The 23,901-nt window shown below is 39.1% G+C and overlaps 1 protein-coding gene across 3 annotated transcripts in view; it reads right to left on the bottom strand.

The window, feature by feature from the left end:
* The window catches only part of Simc1 (SUMO interacting motifs containing 1), a 95,617-nt gene that overhangs the window by 21,152 nt on the left and 50,564 nt on the right, over positions 1–23,901 (bottom strand). For 2 of the 3 annotated variants that reach the window (XM_048792300.1, XM_015488499.2), the window contains exons 2-4: positions 10,320–11,708; positions 6,044–6,276; positions 5,048–5,117 (exon numbers count right to left, since the gene is read on the bottom strand). In XM_048792300.1, the coding sequence (XP_048648257.1) occupies positions 5,048–5,117; positions 6,044–6,276; positions 10,320–11,708 (1,692 nt within the window). The remainder of the gene's footprint in view (positions 1–5,047; positions 5,118–6,043; positions 6,277–10,319; positions 11,709–23,901) is intronic. The other variant, XM_048792301.1, reaches the window with a different exon arrangement.

Below are 23,901 nucleotides of genomic sequence, written 5' to 3'. Positions count from 1 at the left end.
AAAAAAAAAAAAAAGAGTTCAAAGCCAGTCTCAGCAACTTATCAAGACTCTGTCTCTAAATTAAAAAAAAAAAAAAGGAAAAAAATAGGACAGCTGCTAAAAGAATCATACTCTGTAAGGTCTTAGAAACCATTTTATTTTGTTTTAGGGATTAAAAATGATTTATCTGTTCAAAGGATCCTATGGATAATTTCCTAATGTCTAAGTTGCAACTGGAGGTCTAGAGTTGTCAGAATTGTAGATGTTTTGATTTTTAAGACTGCCATGAGAAGTCAAGTCTCTCTCTTACTCACTGGACTTTATCAGCCCAAGGATAAATTAAAAACTGGCTTGCAGATCACAGGAGAGAAACTGGTTTTTTAATAACTGCTGAGCTGCTAGATCAAACAACCATGATGTCCACCCTACTACTGAACTTGTGGTACCATGAGCTGATGCATACTCTTATTGTTTAAGCAAGTCCCAACTGTCACAGAGAATCCTGTCATAGGTAAAATGATCCTAACTGACACAGGCAAAGAACACGGGCTTTGGTGGCACAGAGACCTTATGTTTTGTTGCTGTTATTTGCTTTAAAGGTAGCTTCATCCCTGATTTAACTTACCTGTTTGGAGTCTGAGTGTCTTTGTGATTTGTTGGGTATAATTCTAACTTACCAAAGACAGTGTTGATACCTGACACATAGCAAGCAGGCATGTACAATTTGTTGGCTTCCATTTACTGGGAGACAAGTGTTAGGAGCTCAGGAGCTCAAAAGGCACCAAATGTTTCTGGGATATGTGAGAACTTTCAAATTTCAGGGTGTATTCCCTTCCACAGTATGGTTCAGTTATCAGAAACCAGAACGACAATACTAAGTATATATCAGTATATATTTTTTAAAAAAGTATATATTACTTTTGAGGAGGAAGTGATGATATCGTTGCCTTCCAAATGTGTATATTTTTCTCTGATCCTTAATAACTGATGCAAAAAAAATTGTCTTAAAAACCCACGTATTTAGATTGGGTGCAATGTATACCTATAATCTCAGCTATTCTGGAGGCTAAGAGGAAGGGGGAGGGCAAGTTCAAAGCTAGCCCAGGTTTAACTTAGTGAGACCCTATCTCAAAAACAAAAACAAAACTGATGTAGTTTCATGGTAGAACACACCTGGGTTCAATTACCAGCACCAAACACACACAAAAAACCAAGTACTTGTGTTAAATCTGCAATAAAAGAAAAGTCTTGTATTGATAATACTCTCTACCATACCAGTTCTCTCTGAAAGTCACCCTATATATCTCTGAAGAAATAGGCTTTTGCTATTTCTTAACATTAAACATGATCTACTGAATTATACTATGCTACATAAAGTCTGACTCACTCATGCAAAACTTCCACCTCTTATCTTCCAGAAATAACTATTCTTCATCATATCTAGGCATTATTTCCTGATTCTCTACTTTGGAAGATAAGGACAATCTGCAGAGATCATGTCCCTTTCATCTTCCAATCTTTGTCCTCTGCACTTTTCACTTTATATAATAAAGGCTAATAAAAATCTCTCCTATGCTTTGTATCTAAATTGATTTTCAATGTTATAATTAGAGTTTACAGTGTCAGGACTATGTTAAAATTAATTACTATACTGGAAATCCATATACTATACTAAAAAAAAAAATCACGTTTTTTTTTAAGAACATTTCAACCCCAAGAAGATCCCTTGTGAATGAATGAATTAATTAATGCAGCTAATTCCCATTCCTCTCTAGATTTGCCTTTTCTAGACATTTCATATATACAGAATCACACAATATGTGATTTTTTTTTTGGTGTGGTTTCTTTTATTTAGCTTAATGTTTTCTGAGGTTCACCCATAATTTATCTATATTATTAATTCCTTTTATTGCCAAATAGTATTTCACTGTATGTATACAGTGCATCTTGTTTACCTATTCACAAGTAGGTAGACATTTTTTGGCTATTATAAGTAATGTTTCTATGAATATGTAAGTTGTCTCTTGACGTTTCCAAATTTTTTAGGTCTGTATCTAGAAGCTGAATATATACATTGCATGATAAATTTATGTTTAACTTTTTAAAGAAACTGCTAAACTGTTTTCCAAAGTGGTTGTACCATTTACATTTTGCATCAGCAATGGATGAGATTTACTAGTCTCCATATTTTTTTGCTAATGTTTGCTATTGTTTTCTCATATTTTTAAAAGTGTGGTAAATACACATATTAAATTTCTATCAGCCATTTTAAATGCACATAGTATTAAGTATATTCATAAGTTGTGCAAAAGATCTCTAGAAGTTTTCATCTTGCAACACTGAAACTCTACATTCATTAAACAACAACTTCCTGTTTCTTACTCTCCACAGTCCCTGGTAACTATCATTCTATTTTCTGTTTCATTGAATTTTTGATACCCCATTTAAGTGGAATCACATAGTATTTGTCCTTTAGTGACTGGTATATTTTACTTGCATAGTATCCTAAAGTTTCATCCCTGCTTTAGAATGTGACAAGATTTCCTTCCTTTTTAAGACAGAATTAACATTCCATTGGATGATTAAACCACATTTTGTTTATAGACTCACCCGTTGATAGATCCTGGGGTTGTTTCTTCTTGGTTATTGTAAATTATGCTGCTTCTGCACATGGGTTATACTTATTTCTTTGAGAACTTGCTTTCAATTTGTTTTCATATATAACTTAAATTGGGATTGCTGGATCACATGGTAATTCTATTAATTTTTTGAGGAGGTTTTCCATAGCAATTGTACCATTTCACAATTCCTTCAAGAGTGCACAGAGATTCCAATTTCTCCATTATCCTTAACAACACTTATTTTCCTCTTTAAAAATTTTAGAGTAGCCAATCTAATAAGTGGTATTTTCCTATTTCTTCATGATGTGGTCTTCTTAATGTGTTTATGTCCATTTGTTCTAAATTATCAAAATTTATCCATTTCTTCTAAGTTATCAAATTTGCTGGCACACAGTGGTTGGTTTGTAGTAATCTCTCATGATCTTTTGTGTTTCTGTGGTGTCAGCTGTAATGTGTCCCTTTTCATCTCTGATTTTATGTCTTCTTTCTTTTTCTTAGTCTACCTAAGGGTTTGTCTATTTTGTTAATCTTTTTGGAGAACCAGCTCTTCCTGTGACAGTTTGTTGAAATTTAGGCATCTGAAATAATAACTACCTTTTCCAGTCTAGTTTAGATTGAGTTTCTGTAGAAGACGACTTTCACCAAGCCTGGCTCGACGAAGTACTGGATCTCACATCTTTTTTTATGATGTCTTTGCTTTGGGATTACGCATATACTGATCTTTTAATTTCTCAAGTGGCTTGCCCCTTGTTTCTTTCAGGAGCTTGTAATTTCCTGCATCCCTTGGAATCTGCCTGTGAAACTGTAGACTCTGCAGTTCTAATATATTTCAGTGCTTGCCTCTATTTTCAGCAGCTTCCAAGCTATGCTACTGTTCATATCAGTGCTGAATCTGGCAAGACGGAAATCAGTCCCTTGGGCAGTCCCCAACAAACTAGCATAACGGATGCATAGTACACTCTTTCATTTCTGTTCCAAGAGAGAGGCCATGGGAGACTTCTTTCTGGTTGTGGCTTGCTGTGCTGGGTAGGGGACAGGGCATGGACATGCAAAGTACCACAGACTTTCCTACCTCTTTTGATGGAATATCTTCTTGGTTTTACTTTAGTTTGGGCCCTGCAGGTATTCTGGCCTCTAGAGTTCTCACATAGGTCTTCTGGTCCATATATTGTTAACTCAGTGTCTCCATTGAAGAACAAGGACCTGGAGCTTCTTACTTAAGCCATTTTACTGATGTCTCAGACCATTCTTATTTAAAGCCCTCTCTCTGTCACTTCACTCTAACCTGGAGTAACTGCTGCCTTGGTCTGCTATTCACTGCTAATTTGGGGACTTCTCTTCAATACTCTTTTGGATTCAATCTACTATTCTTTGGACTCCATGTCTCCCTCTTTTTTGGGTACTCCCTCATTTCTTGGATGCACACCCATTGGTGGCCTCTTAAGAAATAGAGTTTTTATTTAATTCAAAGTTGAAAATCATTTGTTTTATCTAATTGCTTTAGGGCAAGCAGACAAAGCTCTGGCAGCTAATTTTGGGACCCCCTAAAAGTCAGAATGTGGAACACCTTTTTTCAGCTTACCAATTAGAAGTCTTTGTTTATTGCAGATGGCTCATTACTTTCAGATAAGGAATTTTCTGACTTTTTACCTGAAAGATAGATAACCTGGCTATTGAACTTTCTCTGCTAAACAATGGGGAGGTTGACTGCTCCCTCTAAAGATTTTCAACAGATACACATTTACAACCCATATCTGACTCACATCTTTTGCTATATATATTGTGTTTCTGAATCTAATAAAACTTCTCTGGTGCTTAAAAGAGAAGATTTCTTCCCTATGTGGCTACTGTCTCTCCTGCATGTATTTCTAGCTTTCTCTACCCAGCTGGCTTTCTTTGTCCAGCTTCATTAGTTACCACTCCGATATTTTCTTTAGATCTTCCAAATTTTTATTCACATATGTTGTTCTCCCATGTATAACAATGGATTTATAACTTTCTACATTTATTTGTTAGCATTTAAAAATTTTTTCTAAATGTACATGGACACAATATTTATTTATTTATATGTGGTGTTGGAGGATCGAACCCAGTGCCTCACATGTTCGAGGCAAGGGCTCTACCTCTGAGCTACAGCCCCAACACCTATTTATTAACAGTTTGTTTGTTTGTTTTTGAGATGGTGTCTTACTATGTTGCCCTAAAACCTGTGGGCTTGAGTGAGGCTCACACCTTAGGCTCTTAAGTAGCTAGAACTATAGGCATGTGCTTCCATGCCAGCATACTTAATAATATTTTAAATGGGATCTCAAAAAGGAGAGTGAATCTATTCATATTTGAATTGGAAAACAGCACCCATTTTAGTTGTAATTGTTTGGCAGGGGTAGAACTTTCTTTGTAGTAAAAACTTCCTCTGAAAAGATGCACCTTCATAATTATTATGTTACCTCTTCTTCCATGACATACGTGAGCAGTTTCCAGTCCCACTCCACTGTCTTAGCATTGGCTGGATGCAGCCTGAAAGTCAAATGACATCAATTAGAATTATGGAGTATATATAAGAAGAAGAAATAGGCTCTGAAGAGGACAGAAGAAAAAGCCTCCTCATCCTCAGTGGTCAGGTCTACCCTTCTGGTACATCACTATGTCAGTCTGAATGTAGTAGAACTTCATTGGTTTTTGGTAACCATTATCCGTCACTTTTGGGAATTGTATCTTAAGGAAACCAACTCTACACTCTTAGCTAATTAGCTTTACCTACCAGGACCCCAGGATAAAACATGTTAGTTTTGAGTGAATCATGATATTCTACCCCTTAGTTCACAGTGATTTGTTTAAATATGAGTTCATGCTCCATATTAGGCCAATTAAATCCTACAAAACTCAATTTCAGAATTCTCATGTGACTATCAGGGAAGTGGACTCTCCTACTGTGAGTTCCTGAGGTTGATGACTAACATGTGGAACCTGAAAATAAAAGCAGAACTGAAAAACAGACTGTGGTAACCATTTCTTAACACAGAATGAACTCACATCTTATTCCGTTTCTAGTACATAAATCATTAAATTCTCTTATAGCAGCTGTTAAAGCCACTTTTGATTGGTTTTCCTGTGCAATTAAAATAATACTAATATATTAAGAACCTTCTAGCTGGGCATGTACCTCACACATCCCAGTAATGAAGAAGGCTGAGGTAGGAGGATCACAAGTTTGAGGACAGTTTTGGCAACTTAGTGAGACTGTCTCAAAACAAAATAAAAAGGGCTGGGGATATAGTTCAGTGGTGGAGTGCCCCTAGGTTCCAGTCCCCCTCCTCCTCCCACCACTCAAAAAAGCAAAAGAAACTGAAACCCTCCCTAATAGTTAGCTGAATAAAGTTAAGGCAACAGAAAGCTGTGCTGTGTCCAAATTCCCCCAAACAGTCAACTGTTATGGTTCATACTGTTGAATTTTCATGAGAAGCATGTAGGCCTCCTTGAGGACATCCACAGTCTCAGAGCCACTGAGCAGGATTTTCTGGATAATATGAGCCACAATATCTCCAGGTGGGTAATGCTGGGGTGATACGAAGTCCATCAAAAACTGCACAGTCCCCAGGGGGAAGTTTTCTTCAATGGTGTTTGTTACCATTCTTAGTCTTCGAGGAGGGATGGGTTCTAACTTTTGACCCTTGCTCTGTTGAGATAAAAAGAAAGAAATTAGGATAGGTTTCTACAGTACATAAAAACAAGAGATTCTGGAACTGGTTGAAGAGAAAGTTTCCCATGTATTTGAAATATTTCATAATTTCAAAAGAAAAAAAAAGACATTATCTAAAAAACTCTTGGGCTGGGGTTATGGCTCAATGGTAGAGTACTTGCCTAGCATGTATGAGGCACTGGGTTTAATTCTCAGTACCACATATAAACAAATAAAATAAAGGTCCATCAACAACTAATAATAATAAAAAAAAGATAGTTGAAAAAAAAAAAACTCTTAATGACCTTGGGGAAAAGCTTATATAAAATTAAAAGGAATTATAAATGCTATATACAGCATGACTTAATTTATATTAAAATATAGCATAGAAAGAAAATACAAGAGTCAAGAACTAGCCTGAGTTAATTTTGGGTTAAGGGTGACAAGAGATTTAGGGCAACTGTAATGCTATATCAGATAGTGAAATAGATATGGAAGAGAATTTAAATATATTTTGTTGTTAGGAGAAAAATTTCATGTTTTGAGACAATGGTAAATATTGATGCTTTGTCCCCCTAAAACATGTATGTAGATTGGGAGAGAATATGTGAAAAGTGTGTGTGTGTGTGTGTGTGTGTGTTTTATTAGCTGGGTGGTAGAGTTAGGGTGGTTTTTTTCCTCTAGAATCTATTCTGTATTTTTCAATTTTTCCATAGTAGGCACTTATTAGTTTTATAATTAGAAGGGAAAAAATTAAAAGTTGACTTAATATGAGAATAATAACATTAATAAAACTTTTTGAACATATAAATTATCCTTAGTTCTTTCAACAACCCTAAGAAATATGTACTATTATTGATCCTATTTAAATAACAAAGAAAAGAAACATAGTTAGAGGGCAAATATTTATTATGCAACAAATGGCAGAAGCTAGTTTCAAACATAGTGGCATAACCCCAAAGCCACTGTCTTAACCCTTGCATTCTATAAGCAACAACAACAATAAAAGTAAATAAATATATGCTAAAACCCCAATTATTAAAAAAATAAAAAATGGTTATGTATGAAAAGACAACTGGGAAGGAAATATACCAAATTATTCAAAATAATAACTGCTGATAGCATGAATAATTATTATTATTTTTAAATTTTTAGTTGAGTTGGACACAATACCTTTATTTTATTTATTTATTTTTATGTGGTGCTGAGGATCAAACCCAGGGCCTCACCCATGATAGGCAAATGCTCTACTGCTGAGCCACAACCCCAGCCCCAAGTAATTCTTAAATATTTTATAATAAGCATTTAAAAAATTTATTTATTTATTTATTTAGAAAACAGGGATTGAATCCAGGGGCACTTAACCACTGAGCCACAAACCTAATCATTTTTCTTTAAATTTATTTTTTAGTTTTAGGTGGATACACAATATCTTTATTTTCTTTTATGTGATGCTGATGATCACACCCAGTGCCTCACTCATGCCAGGTGAGCGCGCTACCACTTGAGCCACATCCCCAGCCCCTCAATCATTTTTTTTAATACTTTTCTTTTTAGTCGTTGATGGACTTTTATTTCATTTTTATGTGGTTCTGAGAATTGAACCCCGTGCGTCACACATCCTAGGCAAGTGCTCTACCACTGAGCTACAACCCCAGTCCCAGCCCCAGCCATTTTTATTTTTTATTTTGAGGCAGGGTTTTGCTAAATTGCTGAGGTTGCCTTTGAACTTGCAAGCTGCCTGCCTCAGCCTCCCGAGTTGCTGGGATTACAGGCATGTGACACTGTGCCTGACAACAAGCATTATTTTTAAAATCAGAAAATAAGAATTTTAAAATGGCTAACCAACAAAAATCTGACAGTATAGGCTAATACAATAAAACAGTAAAGGCTGGAATTGCCTCTCCAGAAAATCAGGACAAGAGAAGACCAGTTGACTTTCCTGATGTCTCAAATCACCCTGCAGGTTCCCTCTGAGCTCTGATGAGAGACCATTAATGTATAAGGCATGCAATAAAAATTGGAGAAAAAGAAGAGAAAAATAAAAATCTTATTTTGATGACTGATTTTACATGGGATACACTTTCTAATCTTGAATCTGTATCAGGTTTTTGTTTTTTGCTAAAATTAGGGACATCTACAAACAAATGTTTACATGTTGTTTTGATGTCTACAATTTCTTTCCTTTTTTTTAAAGTATTTTTTTTTAGTTGTAGATGAACACATACCTTTATTGATTTATTTATGTGGTGCTGAGGATTGAGCCCAGTGCCTCGCACATGCTAGGTGAGAGCTCTACCACTGAGCCACAACCCCAGCCCTCAAATTATTTCTTAAAGGAAATAATTTGTTGTTTTTGGGGTGGTGATGCTGGGAATTGAACCCAGAGCCTCATGCACACTAACTAGGCCATATTCTATACTGAGTTATATCCCTAGCTCTGAAAAAAGTATTTGTAGGGCACTACCATAAGCTCTGAAAGGTAGCTATGTGTTGTATGTGTTTACTTTTAAGACAAACAACTTTATGATACAGTTCTTATTTTAGAGTTAAACAAAAAGAGACTCGGAGGAATCAAGGGAAATGGCTAACAGGTGGCAGAGGTAGGGAATAAAGAAGTTCTGGGAGGAAAGCTCCCCAGTGAAGAAATATTTACTGAAAGCACCAAAGAAATTAAAGGAGAGAGAGAAAAGATTTATAGATATGTTCCAGATGGCTGAGATTCCTGAAGAAGGTAAGAAAATAAGGATGAAGGAGAAAAATCTACTTCATCTAGTTGAATTGCCAACTCATAATCTGAACTATGTGAACACAAAAGAGGAATAGCTTCTATATCGGTGCAGCAACTCAGAGTACCACAACCTTGACTATGGAAACTTACAAACTCTCAAGTCACCCAAAGGTGCTCTTATTTTTTTCCTTCTTCAGTACTGGTGATTAAACCCAGGAGAACTCTACCACTGAGCTATATTCTCAGCCATATTTATTTATTTACTGGCACTGGGGACTGAACCCAGGGGCTACATTCCCAGCCCTTTTTATTTTTTAAAATTTGAGATGGGGTCTTGCTAAGTTGCTTAGTGCTTTGCTGAGATTATAGGTAAGTGCCACCATGCCTGGCTACATTTTATTTTGAGACAGGGTCTTGTTAAATTGGAGGGGCTGGCCTCAGACTTATGATCCTCCTGGCTTAACCTCCTGAGTAGCTGGGATTACAGACATGTGCCACTGTACCCAGCTCAAGGATGCTCTTGATAATGGACAGATGTTTCACCAACCTGAAGCAAACTTGCAGGAGAAAAGAGAATGATCTAGTAGATAGTCATTCAGAAGGAGAAGACATAAATGTCAACTTCTGGCACCTGATAAGTTGATCACTCCTCCCTGAAGGAGAGTGTGCCTTTTCACTTTTTGAACTACTTCAAGCCAGTCTTCTTAATGTTGGGGATGGGAGTTGTGGAAAATAATAAAAAAAACCCAAGCTTTAAAGGCTTAATAATGTGGGACTTAGTCTCATTTTTCCCCCTTATATATCTAGCTTATTTCTCATATATTAATGAAGACCAATGAGAAGTAGCATTCCCACTAAAGTCTTAAAACTGAATTTCTACTCTCAAATTTGGAGTAATAATTTTGTAGGCATTAAAGTGATGAGAGAGTATTATTCTCTGTGATACAGAAGCTGTAATGAGAGTGTCAGGAAGACAGAGGTATAGGAATTGAAAATAAGAATTTGATGAAGCCCATGATGAATCAGACACTAACAAGCACCTTTCATTCAGTGACCCTCTGAGGTATGTTTTTACCTCCATTTTACAGATAGGAAGGCTATGATCAACAAAGGTAAAACAATTTGTACAGTGCTGGTTTTTAAGTGTAGGGCTGAAATTTGAACCCAGATCTGACTCTATACTGAATGTGAAAGATAAAAATTTCTTTTATACTTCATCTGTCCTCTCATGCATGAATTCCAGTTATAGAAATTTTATCCAAGGCCTATAGAAAGGACACTCAATCCCGGAGAAGATGTGTTAGCTCACCTCTCGTGTGTCTTTATCAGGTATTAGTGTCTGGAAGAAGAGGTGATGTACTGGAGGTCGTAAGAAGTACTTCAGTCTGTGCAGGCAGGGTTTGTTGTATAGCCCACCTTGCAGTGTTCGTGCTTGTACCTGGGTAGACCCGGAGTTGGCAGGCTCCGACAGTGATATCTCTTTTCTGGCTGGTGTTTCCATGACAGAAAGCCAAGGAACTTTCTCTAACGAAGTTTCAGACTGTGGAGACTGTGGGCTGGGGGAGCAGCTTGGAGAGGATGGAGCTGAGATATCCATAGGAGCATCACAATTCTGTACATCATTCTGAGGAGAGTCAGGCCTGTCTTCTGGTAAATTAAGCAAGTCTCCTGGTGAGCATGGCATGTCACTAGGTGAGCGCAGCACATCTGGTAAGTGTGGTATATCTCCTAATGGTGGTATATCACCAATCACACCTCCTGGTGACTGTGACATTTTACCTGAAGACTGTGGTACATTTCCTAGTGACAATGGCATGTCTTGTGACTGTGGTACATCTCCTATTGACTGTGGCATGTCTTGCAGTGACTTTGGAATGCCTTGCAGGTGTGCCATGTCTTGTGGATAGAAGAGCTTTTGAGGTGGACCTGGTACATCTTGTAGTAGGCTCAGAGAGTCTTGAGGTGGGCTTGGTGGGTGTTGAGGATGCCAGGATGGCTCTTGAGGTGGGCTTGGCATACTCCACTGAGGGCATCGGACATCTTCAGGAGGGCATGGCACTTCTCGAGGTGGGTGAGGCAAAGTTTGTAGTTGACACTGCGTGGTCTGTGATGGGCATGACAAGGCTCGTGGTGGGCAGGAGGAGGCTCGTGGTGGACATGGTGAAGTTTGAAGTAGGCATGGCAAGGCTCGAGGTGGGCAAGGTACATCTTGCTGCAGGCATGGCAAGAGTGGCCTATGATTGCTGCTGCCACCATTATTGCTTGTTGGGGAGAAAGAGCTAACACCTGAGGACAGCTGTAGGCTTGCTAAGAAGCTGAGGTCACCTTTGAATGTGGTTGAGCTACAATTTGGCTCTGCTGGATAAACAGAGTCCTGACTGATGGATGTAGGGGGTTGAGGACCTTCAAATGTGGTTTCTTCCAACAGGTCCAAATCTACAGGAACACTGTTAATGATTCTCTGTGCTGTAGGCCGAGAGCTTCTGTCCACCCGGCTTTCTATCACCTCTTTGTTGGAGAGGCTGGCACCTGTCTGAAGACTGGCTGGCTCCTTTTGGGAGGCAGTGACAGGTTCTAAAGTCAAATCAAGAGTGGCAATAGGTCGATTTTCTTCCTCATTTCTTGTCAGGTCAATCACACAGAGTCCATTTCGATCCTTTGCCCTTGGTCTGGTTTCTCTAGTTAAGTCAATGAAATCCTGTTGAAGGATTGTGAGAAAAGAAGCATTAAAGAAGGGACTTTCACCTTTATCTCAGAAGACTTAAGTTTCAGCTCTTAAGGATGAATATTATTTTACCTTCTTGCTTCACTGATAATTCACACATCTTGTATAACATAAGCATTAGTTTATTTCTGCTGTTCAACATTTGCCAGTGTCAAAGTTGTCAATTTCTATACCTTCTTAAATTATTCAAATGCCAGATGTATATACCTGGGAGTGTCGTAGGAAAATTTTCTGGTCCAAGGAGGACAGGGAAGAGTAGGGAATATTCCAACCTTCACAAAATAGAAAGCAACCATTGTTTGGAAAAGTAAATACCTAGGACAACCTACAACAGAAGCCAAACAAGAAAGTAAGCTATTTTAAGAGGATCTATGTGTTGAGAATATATTAAGTGCTTTCACAAGACATATTAAATTTTCACTATGACCCTATAAGGTAGGCAATATCATCTCCATTATACAGATATAACTAGAGGTTAGAAGAACTAGGCTATTTACCTAAGGATTATACAGTGAAGTGGCAGAGACAGACATTGAAATCCTGATCTCTTTTCCCTATTAGAGAGTCTAGAAATGTACACCTTTATTCAATAATTGACTTAAAAAGAGATTCAGAAAATAATACAACAAGGGTTTTAAAACCAATAATGTAAGTCTGGTCCTTTTTTTAAAAAAATATTTATTTTTTTAGTTGTAGTAAGACACAATACCTTTATTCCATTCACTTATTTTTATGTGTTGCTGAGGATCGAACCCAGGGCCCCTCGTGCATGCTAGGTGAGCGCTCTACCCCTGAGCCACAATCCCAGCCCTGAGTCTGGTCCTTAATTAGATTAATTAATGGATAATTATCTATCTCTGCTCCTATTCCCTAGCAAATTGATCAGCCAGTTCACAAAGCTTGATGATGCCAGCCAGATATACTTTAATTCACCTCTGTGCCAAAAGCCTGAAATGATATTGGTCTAGTTTCCAGATGTCTTCTCACCTGACTGAGGACCACTGCCATTAATACATTAGGGTCCTGGTGCTGGCATCATGTTGTTATGGTTTAGAAAGGAGAGGTTCCCAAAAAGATCCTGTGTTAATGCAGCAATATTCAGAGTAAAATTAGCAGATTATGAAAGCTGTAACCAAATCAGTCTATCTACTTTGAATGGGCTGGCTTTAGTGTAATTGTAGGCAGATGGGGCGTGGCTAGAAAAGGTGAGTCCCTGGAGTGTGTGTGTGCTGGAAGGATTCATCTTCCCTGCAGTTCTTTCTTCATTCCTGACTTTTCTCTGCTTTCTTGAGGCTATGAGAGGAGAAGTTTCCCTCTGTCACACCCTTCCAGGGTGAGGTTCTATCTCACCTTGGGCCCAGAGCAATGGAGCTGGCTCTTTATGGACTGAGATCTCTGAAACCATGAGCCCCAAATAAACTTTTCTTTAAGTTGTTCTTCCCAGACATTTTGGTCAAAGCAATGAAAAGACTGACTAAAACACATGCCACTTCTAACTACTGTCAACAGCAACAAAACAGGTCCCAGGTTCTGGGTGGGTCAAGTGAGAAGTTGGCCTGTACCTCATCCTAGAGTAGGACTGCTTAGTGAAATCCAGTGCCTCATTCCTAGGCAGCAGCCATCCTGCGTCACTGCCTTTGAAGACTCTCACTGGCTATCTGAACTGAAATTAAATAGCTGAAAGGCCACTGAAGGTCTGAACTCTTATCCATAGCAAATGCTAAAATGCAGCATCACATGTGTCTCTCCCTGTTAAAGCCCACTGACAGATCCACTTGACCTACAGGAAAAAAGGTGAAAGACTTGTGAGGTTCATAAGGGCCTTCATAATAAGACCTAAACTTACCTCTAGCCTGTCTACTCTTTCTCATCATAGGATCAAATCACACAGAACTATTATAGATCTCCAAATGGGCAAGCTTTCTCAAGTATCTTAATCTTTATAATGTTTATTTATATCTTTCTTTTACCTGAAATGATAATTATCCCTTTGTTTGGAAGTTTCTTTTTTTTTTTTCCAAGACTCAGCATAGATCTCTCTGTGTATGAAATCCTTCCAGATTACTTACATATCTATATATATCTATACCTATCTATCTATCTATCTATATATATAAAATAGATAAATAAAGGGCCATCTACAACTAAAATTATTTATGTGTGGTGCTGAGAATTGAACCCAGTGCCTCACATATGCCAGGCAAGTGCTCTGCCACTCAGCCCCAGCCCCAGATTACTTCTTGACCCAGATTAATGCCTTCCTCTTTCATTTCCCCACTGCATCTATAAAAAACTCTTAATTACCAAGAATTTAATGATATTGAAAATGGAAATGCATTTTTATTCCATTTTCCACTGTTTATTAAAAGTACAGGGAAATACTATTGATTTATGCATATTAACCCTGTATCCTATGATCCTGTTAAATTCATGTACAAGTTTGAGTAAACTTTTTGGGTGGATTCTATAGGGCTTTTTGTATAAACAATAAGATTATATGCAAATAAGTGTTACTTCTTCCTTTCCTATCTGTATGTGCTCTCTCCCCCTTTCCTTCTTGCAATGGCTAAGGCATTTGGTTTACATTGAAACAGAAGTATTAAGAGAGGGCACTTTTGCTTTGTTCTTGAACTTAGAAGAATTTCAGACTTTCATCATTAGGTATAATGTTAGCTGTGGGGTTTTCAGATGCTCTTCATCAGTTTGAGAAACTTCTAATTATCAAGTTTTAACTGGAGATGGCTATTATGTTTTGTCAAATGCTTTTTCTCATCATGATTTTTCATTTTGTTATCCAAATTATATTGATCTGTATCAAAAATTATATTAATTTTCTAATGTTCAATTAACCTTGGAATCCTGAGAAAACTCCCATGGTCATGATGTATTATTCCTTTTCCATGATTGGGATTTAATGTATCAATGCTGTAAGAAGTTTTGAATGTTTATGGGCAATATTTGTAGTTTTCTATCCTTAAAATTTCTTTTCTTTTTTAAAAAAATATTTTTTAGTTGTAGTTGGACACAATACCCTTATTTTATTCATTTATTTTTATGTGGTGCTGAGGATTGAACCCAGGGTCTCGCATGTGCGAGGCGAGCGCTCTACTGCTGAGCCACAACCCCAGCCCCCTTATAATTTCTTTTTCTGGTTTTGGTATTGGAATAAAACTGGCCTCATAAAATGTCTTGAGAACTATTCCCACCACTTCTTTTAAGGCTGTTTAAGAATGGTACCATATCTGTCTTCAATGTCTGATAGCATTCACCAGTGAAGCTATCAGTACCTGGATTTTGCTTTGTAGGGAGGTTATGAATTTAGATTTCTTTAGTAGTCATAGGGCTAAAATTTTCTATTCCTCCTTAAATCTGTGACTTGTGTTTTACCAAGAATTTGTCAATTTCATTTAAATTGTCAAATTTATTGAAATAAAACTACAATTGTCCCTTATCATTTTAAAATTCTATATAAAGTATAGAATAAAAAACAATTCCTGTTTTTTATTCCCAATATTGGTAACCTGTATCTTCTATATTATTTGTCCCTGATTAGCATAGCTAGGAGTTTATTGGTTTTAATGATCTCTTCAAAGAACCAGATTTTTCATTTGTTTCTTATTTGCTATCTTTATTATTCCCTCCTTCTATTTACTTTGGACTTAATTTGCTCTTTTTTCTAGCTTCCTAATGTGGACACTTATAGCATGATTTTAAGCCATTTTCTTTTTCCAGCATTAGCATTTAAAAATTTCACTTTAAATACTGTTTATTCTTCATTACATAATTTTAAGTATAGTCATTTTATTATCAAAGTTACTTTCATTGTGATCAGAAAACATACTCTGTATGATTTTAATGTTGGTTGGTTGGTTGGTTTTGGTAGCAGGGACTGAACCCAAGGATACTTAACCACTGAGCCATACCCCCAGTCCTTTTTAATTTTTTTAAGACAGGGCCTCACCAAATTGCTTAGAGCCTTGCTAAATTACTGAGGCGGGCTTTGAGCTCGCAGTCTTCCTGTTTTGTAATCCCGGGCTGCTGGGATTATAAACGTGCACCACCATAGTGAGACTTCTCCATAACACATGGTCCCACCTTGGTTAATATTCTTTGTGTACTTGGGGAAAAAAGTGTATTCTATCCTTGTTGGTCTTACTTCTCCAAATACCAATTAATCTGAAAAACACTGTCAACTACCATGGTAGTTGACAGTGTTTTTCAGATCTTCAGCTTCTTTAATTTTGGGGAGATCCAGTTGTGCTATTTCCAACAATGATTGTGGCTTTATTTCCCCTTTTGGTTTTGTTTCATGTCATTACCCTAGGTACATATATGCCTTCACATATGGGGTGACACTTCCTTGTGTACAACTAGAGAAGTAAAAAGTTGTACTCCATTTGTGTACAATGAATCAAAATGCATTCTGCTGTTCTATATACCTAATTAGAATAAATAAATGTGAAAAAATTGTTCTTGGAATTTATAGTTTATGTTTAGAAAAAAATAATGTTCTGTTGAAAACAGGAGTTCCTGATCCAGGCATCTTTAAAATATCTCAATATTAGTTGCTTACTTTTCCCACTAGGGCCTACTATTAGTACCAGGATCAGACATAGGGCAAGGTGCTCAAGAAATATCAGCTGAGTTGAATGAAATAATTTTGAGGAGAAAGATGATCATGTACACCTCACCATGGGTCTTCCATTCAACAAAACTGAGGTTAACAGATTAGATACTTCAGGCTTATTTATACCTATCTCTTCCTGTTTTCAGTAAGGAAAAAGGAATGGCTTTGGGTTTTGGTGAACTAGAATCAAGGACTAAATCAGGAAGGACTCAGACCCCTTTCTCTGTTCCAAGACCCTCCCCACAACTAAATAACATTACATACCTTTTCTCTGGATGAAATTACCATGCAGTCTCTGCCCCTGTAGTTTGTTAGAACAATTAGGTAGGAGTGAGAGATAAGGAATGTTAAATTTAATCTGTAGGTTAAAGGAGCCCAGATGGGGTTTGAGAGCCATGAAGCTGATTATAACTAGTTGTTACCAGTCACATTATATCAATCTCCACTTACCTGATTTGTATGTCCTGTTTCTGTTATTATGGTTTCACCTATTCTGGACATTTATATCAATGGAATAATCAAATATGTGGCCTTGTGTCTTGGTTTGTTTTTGGGGTGGGGTGGTAGAGATTGAACCCAGGGGTGCTATACCACTGAGCTACATCCTCAGTCCTTTTAAAGACAAGGTCTTACCCAGGTCAGCCTTGAATTTGTGATCCTTCCCCCTCAACCTCTCTAGTAGTTGGGATTACAGGCATGTGCCAATGCAACCTGCTTGTATTTGGCTTCTTTAATTTACCATGTTTTAAGAGTTCTTCATGCATGTTGCAATATGTATCTGTATTGCATTCCTTTTCATTTTTTATTTATTTTTGGTAATGGGGATTAAACCCAAGGGGCACTTTTCACTCAGCTACAGTTCTTTTTTTTGGACAGGGCCTTGCTTAATTGCTGGCCTTGAATTTGCAATCCTCCTTCCTCAGTCTCCTGAGTCACTGGGATTATAGGCATGCTCCACTGTACCTGGCAGCATTCCTTTGTTTGTTTTGTTTTGGGTACCAGGGATCGAACTCAGGGGCACTGGATCACTGAGCTACTGGACTACCGAGCCACATCCCCAGCCCCATTTTGTATTTTATTTAGAGATAGGGTCTTACTGAGTTGCTTAGTGCCATGCTTTTGCTGAGATTGGCTTTGAATTTGCCATACTCCTATCAGCCTCCCAAACCGCTGGGATTACAGGTGTGCACCACACGCCTGGCTCATCATTCCTTTTTATATGGAGTTACCATTATTCTGTATTCGTTCATCAGTTGACAGACATATGTTGGAAACATTTTCAATTGTTGACTATTATGAATAATTCTATGAACACTTGTGTACACATTTTTGTATGAACATGTTTTCAATTCTCTTGGGCATACGCCTAGGAAAGCAATTGCTGGGTCATATGGTAAGTTTAACTTCATAAGAAAATGCCAAATGTTTTTTTGAGTGGCTGTACTGTTTTACATTCCAACTGACAATGAGTGAATGATTCAGTGTTTCTGCTCCCTTGCCAGCATTTGGTGTTGCTACTAGTTGTTTTCTTATTAAGGTTAGGATTTTTTAAAAAAAGAAAATATTCTAGATACAAGTCATGACAGATATTTATTCACTAACCTTTTCTCCCATTTTGTAGAGTGTCTTTTCATTTTTTTAACAGTCTTCTGCAGAATAAAACTTTTATATTGATGAAGCCAAATTTATCATGTTTTTAGTGTTAAATCTAAGGCCTCTTTGCTTAACCTCAGGTATGAAGATTTTCACTTATGCTTTCTTCAATCTAACATTCTCCCAACTGAGCTATTTTGGTAGCCTTCACTTATGTTTTCTAAAAGCTTTATAGTTTTATATTTTACATTTAGATCTGTGACCCATTTTGAATTAATATTGACCTAAGGTGTGGCATTTAGTCAGGATGGTTTTTTCCCCCCTTTTAATGTCCAATTATTCCAACCTCATTTGTTGAAAGTACTCTCTTCTCCACCAAATTGCTTTTGTGCCTTAAAAAAAAAAATCAGTTCACATATCTACTTGGGTAGGCCTATTTCAAGATGTATTTTATTCCTCTGATTTATGTATCAATTCCTCCATCAATACCACACTGTCAACTGACATCAATACTATTTGATTCCTCTAACTATATTTTTTCTTCATTTTGGCTAATCTGGTTCCTTTGCCTTTACACCTCAATTTAGAAACAAATTATCTTGTTTATTTTTCTTAATTTATTTATTTTTATGTGGTGCCAAGGATTGAACCCAGTGCCTCACATGTGCTAGGCAAATGTTCTACCACTGAGCCACAATCCCAGCTCAGATTACCTTAATTATAATTCTTTGAGATTTTGATAAAAAAATAAGTTAGGGCTGGGGATGTGGCTCAGGTGGTAGCACGCTCGTCTGGCATGCGTGCGGCCGGGGTTCAATCCTCAGCACCACATACCAACAAAGATGTTGTGTCTGCCAATAACTAAAAAAATAAATAAATAAATATGTTTAAAAAAAAAATAATAATAATAATAAGTTAAATCTTATGTTAGTTTGAGGAGAAGGTGACAACATTGGCATGCTGTCTCCCAATCCACGAATACAGTACGTCTCCATTATAGATGTTATGTTTCTTTCAGAAACATTATGTAGTTTTCACCTGCTGATCCCCTATACATATTTTGTTAGAATTACATCGGGGTATTTTATTTGGGGACATGTAATTATAAATGGTATCGTGTTTTAAATTTAAGTTTCCAGTTGTTTATTGCTATCATATAGAAATGATGAATTTGTGTTGACTTTTATCCAGTGACGTTAGAAACCTGGTTCTAGGACAGCCCCTGCCTCCTTTTAAATTTTTCATGTAGACAATCATGTCATCCAGAAATAGGGCCAGTTTTATTTCTTCCTTTCCAAAGTGTATGCCTTTTATTTGTTTTTTATTTTTTCTTATTGCAACAGCTGAGACTTCTAGTACTATTTATTTCTTTTTTTCAGTACCCTTTAAATAGGAATAGTTAGAGCAGATATCATTGCCCTGCTTCAGGTTTTAGAAGAAAACTCAGCTTTCTTTCCTTCCTTCACCAGCAAGTATGATATTAGCTCGTTTTTTTTGTGTGGGTGTGGGTGTGTGTGCACGCGCACGTGCACATGCATGTGTGTATGTGGGTGGGTGTTTATCAGGTTGGGGAAATTCCTTTCTACTCCTAGTGTGTTGGGTGAATTCTGTCAAATTTTGACATCAGTTGACTACATTATGTGACCTTTTTTCCCTGCAATTGTTAATATGCAGGTTACATTAACTGATTTTCAAATATTGAACCAGATTGAAATTCCTGGAATAAATCCCTCTTGATCGTGGGATTTTTATATATTGTGAGTTTACTTTACTAGTATTTTTCTAAGCATTTTTATGTCAATGTCATAAGGGATATCGTTGTATAGTTGATTTTTTAAACAATTTGCCTGGTTTTGGTATCAGTGTATTTCTTGCCTCATAAAGTGAGGCAGGAAATGTCTGCTTTTCTTCAATTTTCTGGAAGATGTTATGTAGAATTTTTATTTTGTCCCCTTTAATTGGTATTTTGCTTGTGAAACATTTGGGCCAGGGGACTTCTTTCTAGGAGGCTCTAAATCATTAGTTGTGATTCCTATAAAGGTTACAGAATTATTTAATCTTGGGTGTGATGTGGGAGACCAACCTTGCACGTGCCTGAGTCATACTCCGAGGCTGTACCCTCTGAACCTGGCTGCAGCCAAATAAAACTGTTTCCTGCTATCTGCGGTGCCTTGCCTCGTTTGTCCCTACAACATTTTTGGCGACTCAGATGGGACAGAGGAGGTAAGAAAGGCTATTCTGCCTCTCTTGTCTCTGGGGACCAGCTTCCCTGGGGTGATAGGGGACTGCGGTCCCTTTGGAACGAACAGGCCACTCTTGGCCTGAAGGAGGATCGATTCACCCAGCGCCCTGGGGCTCACCCGGGAGCACAACAAAACCCACAGGCAGCAGGAACCAGAATTAGGGTTTTGGAGCACCGCCCATCTGAACAGGTAGGATCTGGGTCCATTTGGTTTTGTAGCCCACCTGACTTCCCCTTCGAGGCCTAAGCAGGTAGAAGAGAGGATTGATCACCCTCTGTTGGGTCCTGAGTACCCTCCAAAGTGGTTGGAGCTGAAACCACCGGGGAGTCGCCCGAGTAGTCTCTGTTCGGGGTTAGCGAGCAGAGGTGAAACCGTGACTCCCTTTTCTGTTTGGTTTGAAATTGTTGGAATTTGGGCGGAATAGAAATTCTGTCCTGGCCATGTCTGTGTGAAAGTATGTGAATGAGACGGACAAAGGGAAGGGCTCCGACCCAACCTGAGGGCCGAAGCGAGTACAGAGTCCTGATCCGCGGTTCTGTGGCACCTCATACAGTCTATGGCGGAATTTCACCAACCAACATCTAGGTGAAAGGTCCAGGTCGGGGGTTGATACCAACCCGAAAGGCTAATAGGGCCCTAAGTCCCCGCGAGGGGAATGGCCGGAGATGGACTAAGTGAGTCTTGTCCTAAATGCGTTTTGTTCTAAGTGTGCGACACCGATGCAGGGTGGAACATGGGAAGCACACTAAGGAAACTGAGCCTTCTGACATGTGTGTTAGAAACCTTTAGGAAGGTTTTCCTGGTAATGTGGGGTGAAACTCACTCCACAAAGGTTGTATACTCTGTGAATTAGAGTGGCTCACCCAAGATGTGGGCTGGCCACCAGAAGGATCTTTAGATGAGAGAGTCATTGCTGAGGTCCTTTGATTGTTGTTGGAACCCCTGAACCATTTCTCTTATATTGATTGCTGTCAAGAGATAGTACAGAAACAGCCCCCTTGGTTGAGAGCCTGTCTAGATGGACAGTCCTGTCTAGATGGACAGACCACTTAGCCAGGAGCATAGTGGTCTCTAAGACCCAGCAGAAAGCAGCTAAACAGAAAACCTGACTAGGAAAGACAGGAAAGGGAACAATTTTCCCCATGGGCCAGAAGAGGACTCAAGACCAACTTTGCCAAGACCACTGGGACAACAGACTGTCCCCTAGCCCCCTTGTCCTCGGAGGCAATAAATGATGGCCCCCCAATACTGGCTATTCCTTCCCCTGTGATGTCCTCAGAGCCAAAGGCTTCCTAGGACCAAAGACTCTTTCACCTCCCAAGATTAAGATGGGAGATTTGTCCCAAGACCAGAGTCACAACTCAGATGAGAACTCTCCAGATGCCCCTGCAAGGGACTAAAGGACCTGCCCATATTGACCAGAGAAAAACATCTGAGGGAAACAAGGCAGTTTTGTGTGCCAGCCTTTCACCACCAATGAGCTCATAAGTTGGAAAAATCATACTCCCTCCTACACGGAGAAACCCTGGACCATGACTAATCTGATGCAGCCCATTATCCAGACCTAGGATGGGGCCCAACAAATAAGAAGGTCTAAGATAAAGAGATGTCAAGAAGCCCTCAGAGAAAGTCTAAAAGAATAGAAAAAAGAGTACAAAACACTGTCTGTGCTCAAGAGTTAGAAGGAATCAGAGCCAGCCCTGAGCCCCAGCCTAAGCAGAGCACATCTGCAAATAGAGCGGAGATAAGCCTCCTACTGCTCCAGCGTCTCCCTCTCGCACCCTCGATAGCCTGATATTTCTCTCGGCCCCACATCTGTCTAAGGCCTCTCTGCCCTATGAAACTAGCAGCAATAATCAAAAGAGATGTGCCCAACTGACTCAGACCTAAATGTCCAGGCCACTGCCGCTGCTGCCCCTCTCCCTGCCCAAAGGTGCGGGGGGTGGGGGGCACCATACAAACATTGCAGCCCCAGTGCAAGTTTGTCAGTGAAGAAATGCATAGGCACAAGCAACAGGTGATCAATGCAGCCTTTGTGGGACAGGCTCAGAGAGCCATCTGACAAAAATTACAATCCTAGAGGGCTTTACTGAGAAGTGTGCCAGAGACTCAAAGACAGGCAGACCAGAAAGATAAAGAGGAGGATGGATCTCCTTATAAACCCGGAGTTCACTCAAAGGGGGGGGTCTCACTAGTACAAAGATAATGGTCCAAATGTTTATAAGGGAAAAAAAAAAGCGTGGCCAGACAAAAGGGGAAGCCACCAATGGCCCTGGCAGAGAAGTACCCACTGCCATGCTCAAAAGCTAAGACTTGAACAGAGAAGGAATGGATGTTTTGGCCTCAGCCCCTCCTTTCAGTTTCTTCCCACTTTCTTGGAAGTCTGTGATTGACAAATATGGCAGGGGTCCAATAGACACACACAACTGTATCTGATGCATGGGACCCAGAGCCTCAGGAGGTCTCAGCTGCTGCAAGCCCCCAAATGAACCAGGAATATGTTCATATTAACAGCTGATAGTGAGCCACAGGGTGCTCACTCCAAAAGGATATGCCACCCTGGCTCCAAGCCACACACTGTGAGCCACCAGCAGGAAGGGCCACAGAGCCCCATGCACCCAGGCTTACTGAACAAAACACAAGTGGGGCAGCTGCTACATACAATTAGAGCAGTCTCCCACCTGGCAAGAGGAAAAAGCCACGCAGTGAAAGAGCAACACCTAGGTGGGCACAATGTGGCTGCCACACTGGGACCTTCACGGAACCACACTGCTGCCCTCCAACCTTGGCAGACAGCCCACGGCGAAATTGACATGGGTGACTTTTACACAAATGATGCCCCAGGTCATCAGTCTCTGCCAAGATTTACATTAGATTTAAGAGTTGGAGAATCCTAGCAGCCAACATCCTGCACTGGGAGATAACAAAAAATTCCTGCATCTTAAAGCGCCAGATGCTCTATGTATGCCTCCCTTCCCTAAATGACAGTTCCTCCCAGGGGCTTGAGTACACCATCCTTGGGACAGCACTGGACTCTGACTTAAAAGCCCACATCTATCAAGAAAAAGGTCAAATACTTTGGTTACCATCTGACTTGGCAACAGAACAGACAATAGCAACTGGGCCTCAAAAGAAACAGGAGATCTGCTCAATTCCAGTCCCTTCAACCTGCCATCCAACTAGAGAATTCTTGGGGGCTACTGGTTTCAGACATATATGGATCCCCAACTTTCAGTTATGACAAAAGCCCTCTATGAAGCCACAAAGGGGGGAAAATGGGATCCTCTTATATGGGGGTCAACTAAGCAAAAGGCCTTTGAGGACATTAAACAAGCACTCACCAGTGCACCTGGATTAGGGCTCCCTGACCTCACAAAGCCTTTCTTTCTATATGTCCATGATCTGTCTGGAGTAACTGTGGGAGTTTTGACTCAGATGCTGGGGACATGGCACCGTCCAGTGGCCTATTTGTCCAAACAGCCAAACAGCTGGACTCTATAGCCCAGGGCTGGCCACCTTTTATTTTTTTTGGGCCCTTGCAGCCACAGCTCTTCTGGTATCGGAAGCTGATAAACTGGCCATGGGACAAGAACTGGTTGTCAGAGTTCCTCATTCAATTTTGACATTGTTAAAATATAAAGGTCACTATTGGTTGACTAATGAAAAATTGGTCAAATATCAGGGCATGTTATGTGAAAACCCA

Source organism: Marmota marmota, unplaced genomic scaffold (assembly GCF_001458135.2).
Source record: "Marmota marmota marmota unplaced genomic scaffold, marMar, whole genome shotgun sequence".
Classification (NCBI taxonomy): domain Eukaryota; kingdom Metazoa; phylum Chordata; class Mammalia; order Rodentia; family Sciuridae; genus Marmota; species Marmota marmota.
Note: the sequence above shows the minus strand (reverse complement) of the source record. Positions and strands in the feature narration are given on the sequence as shown.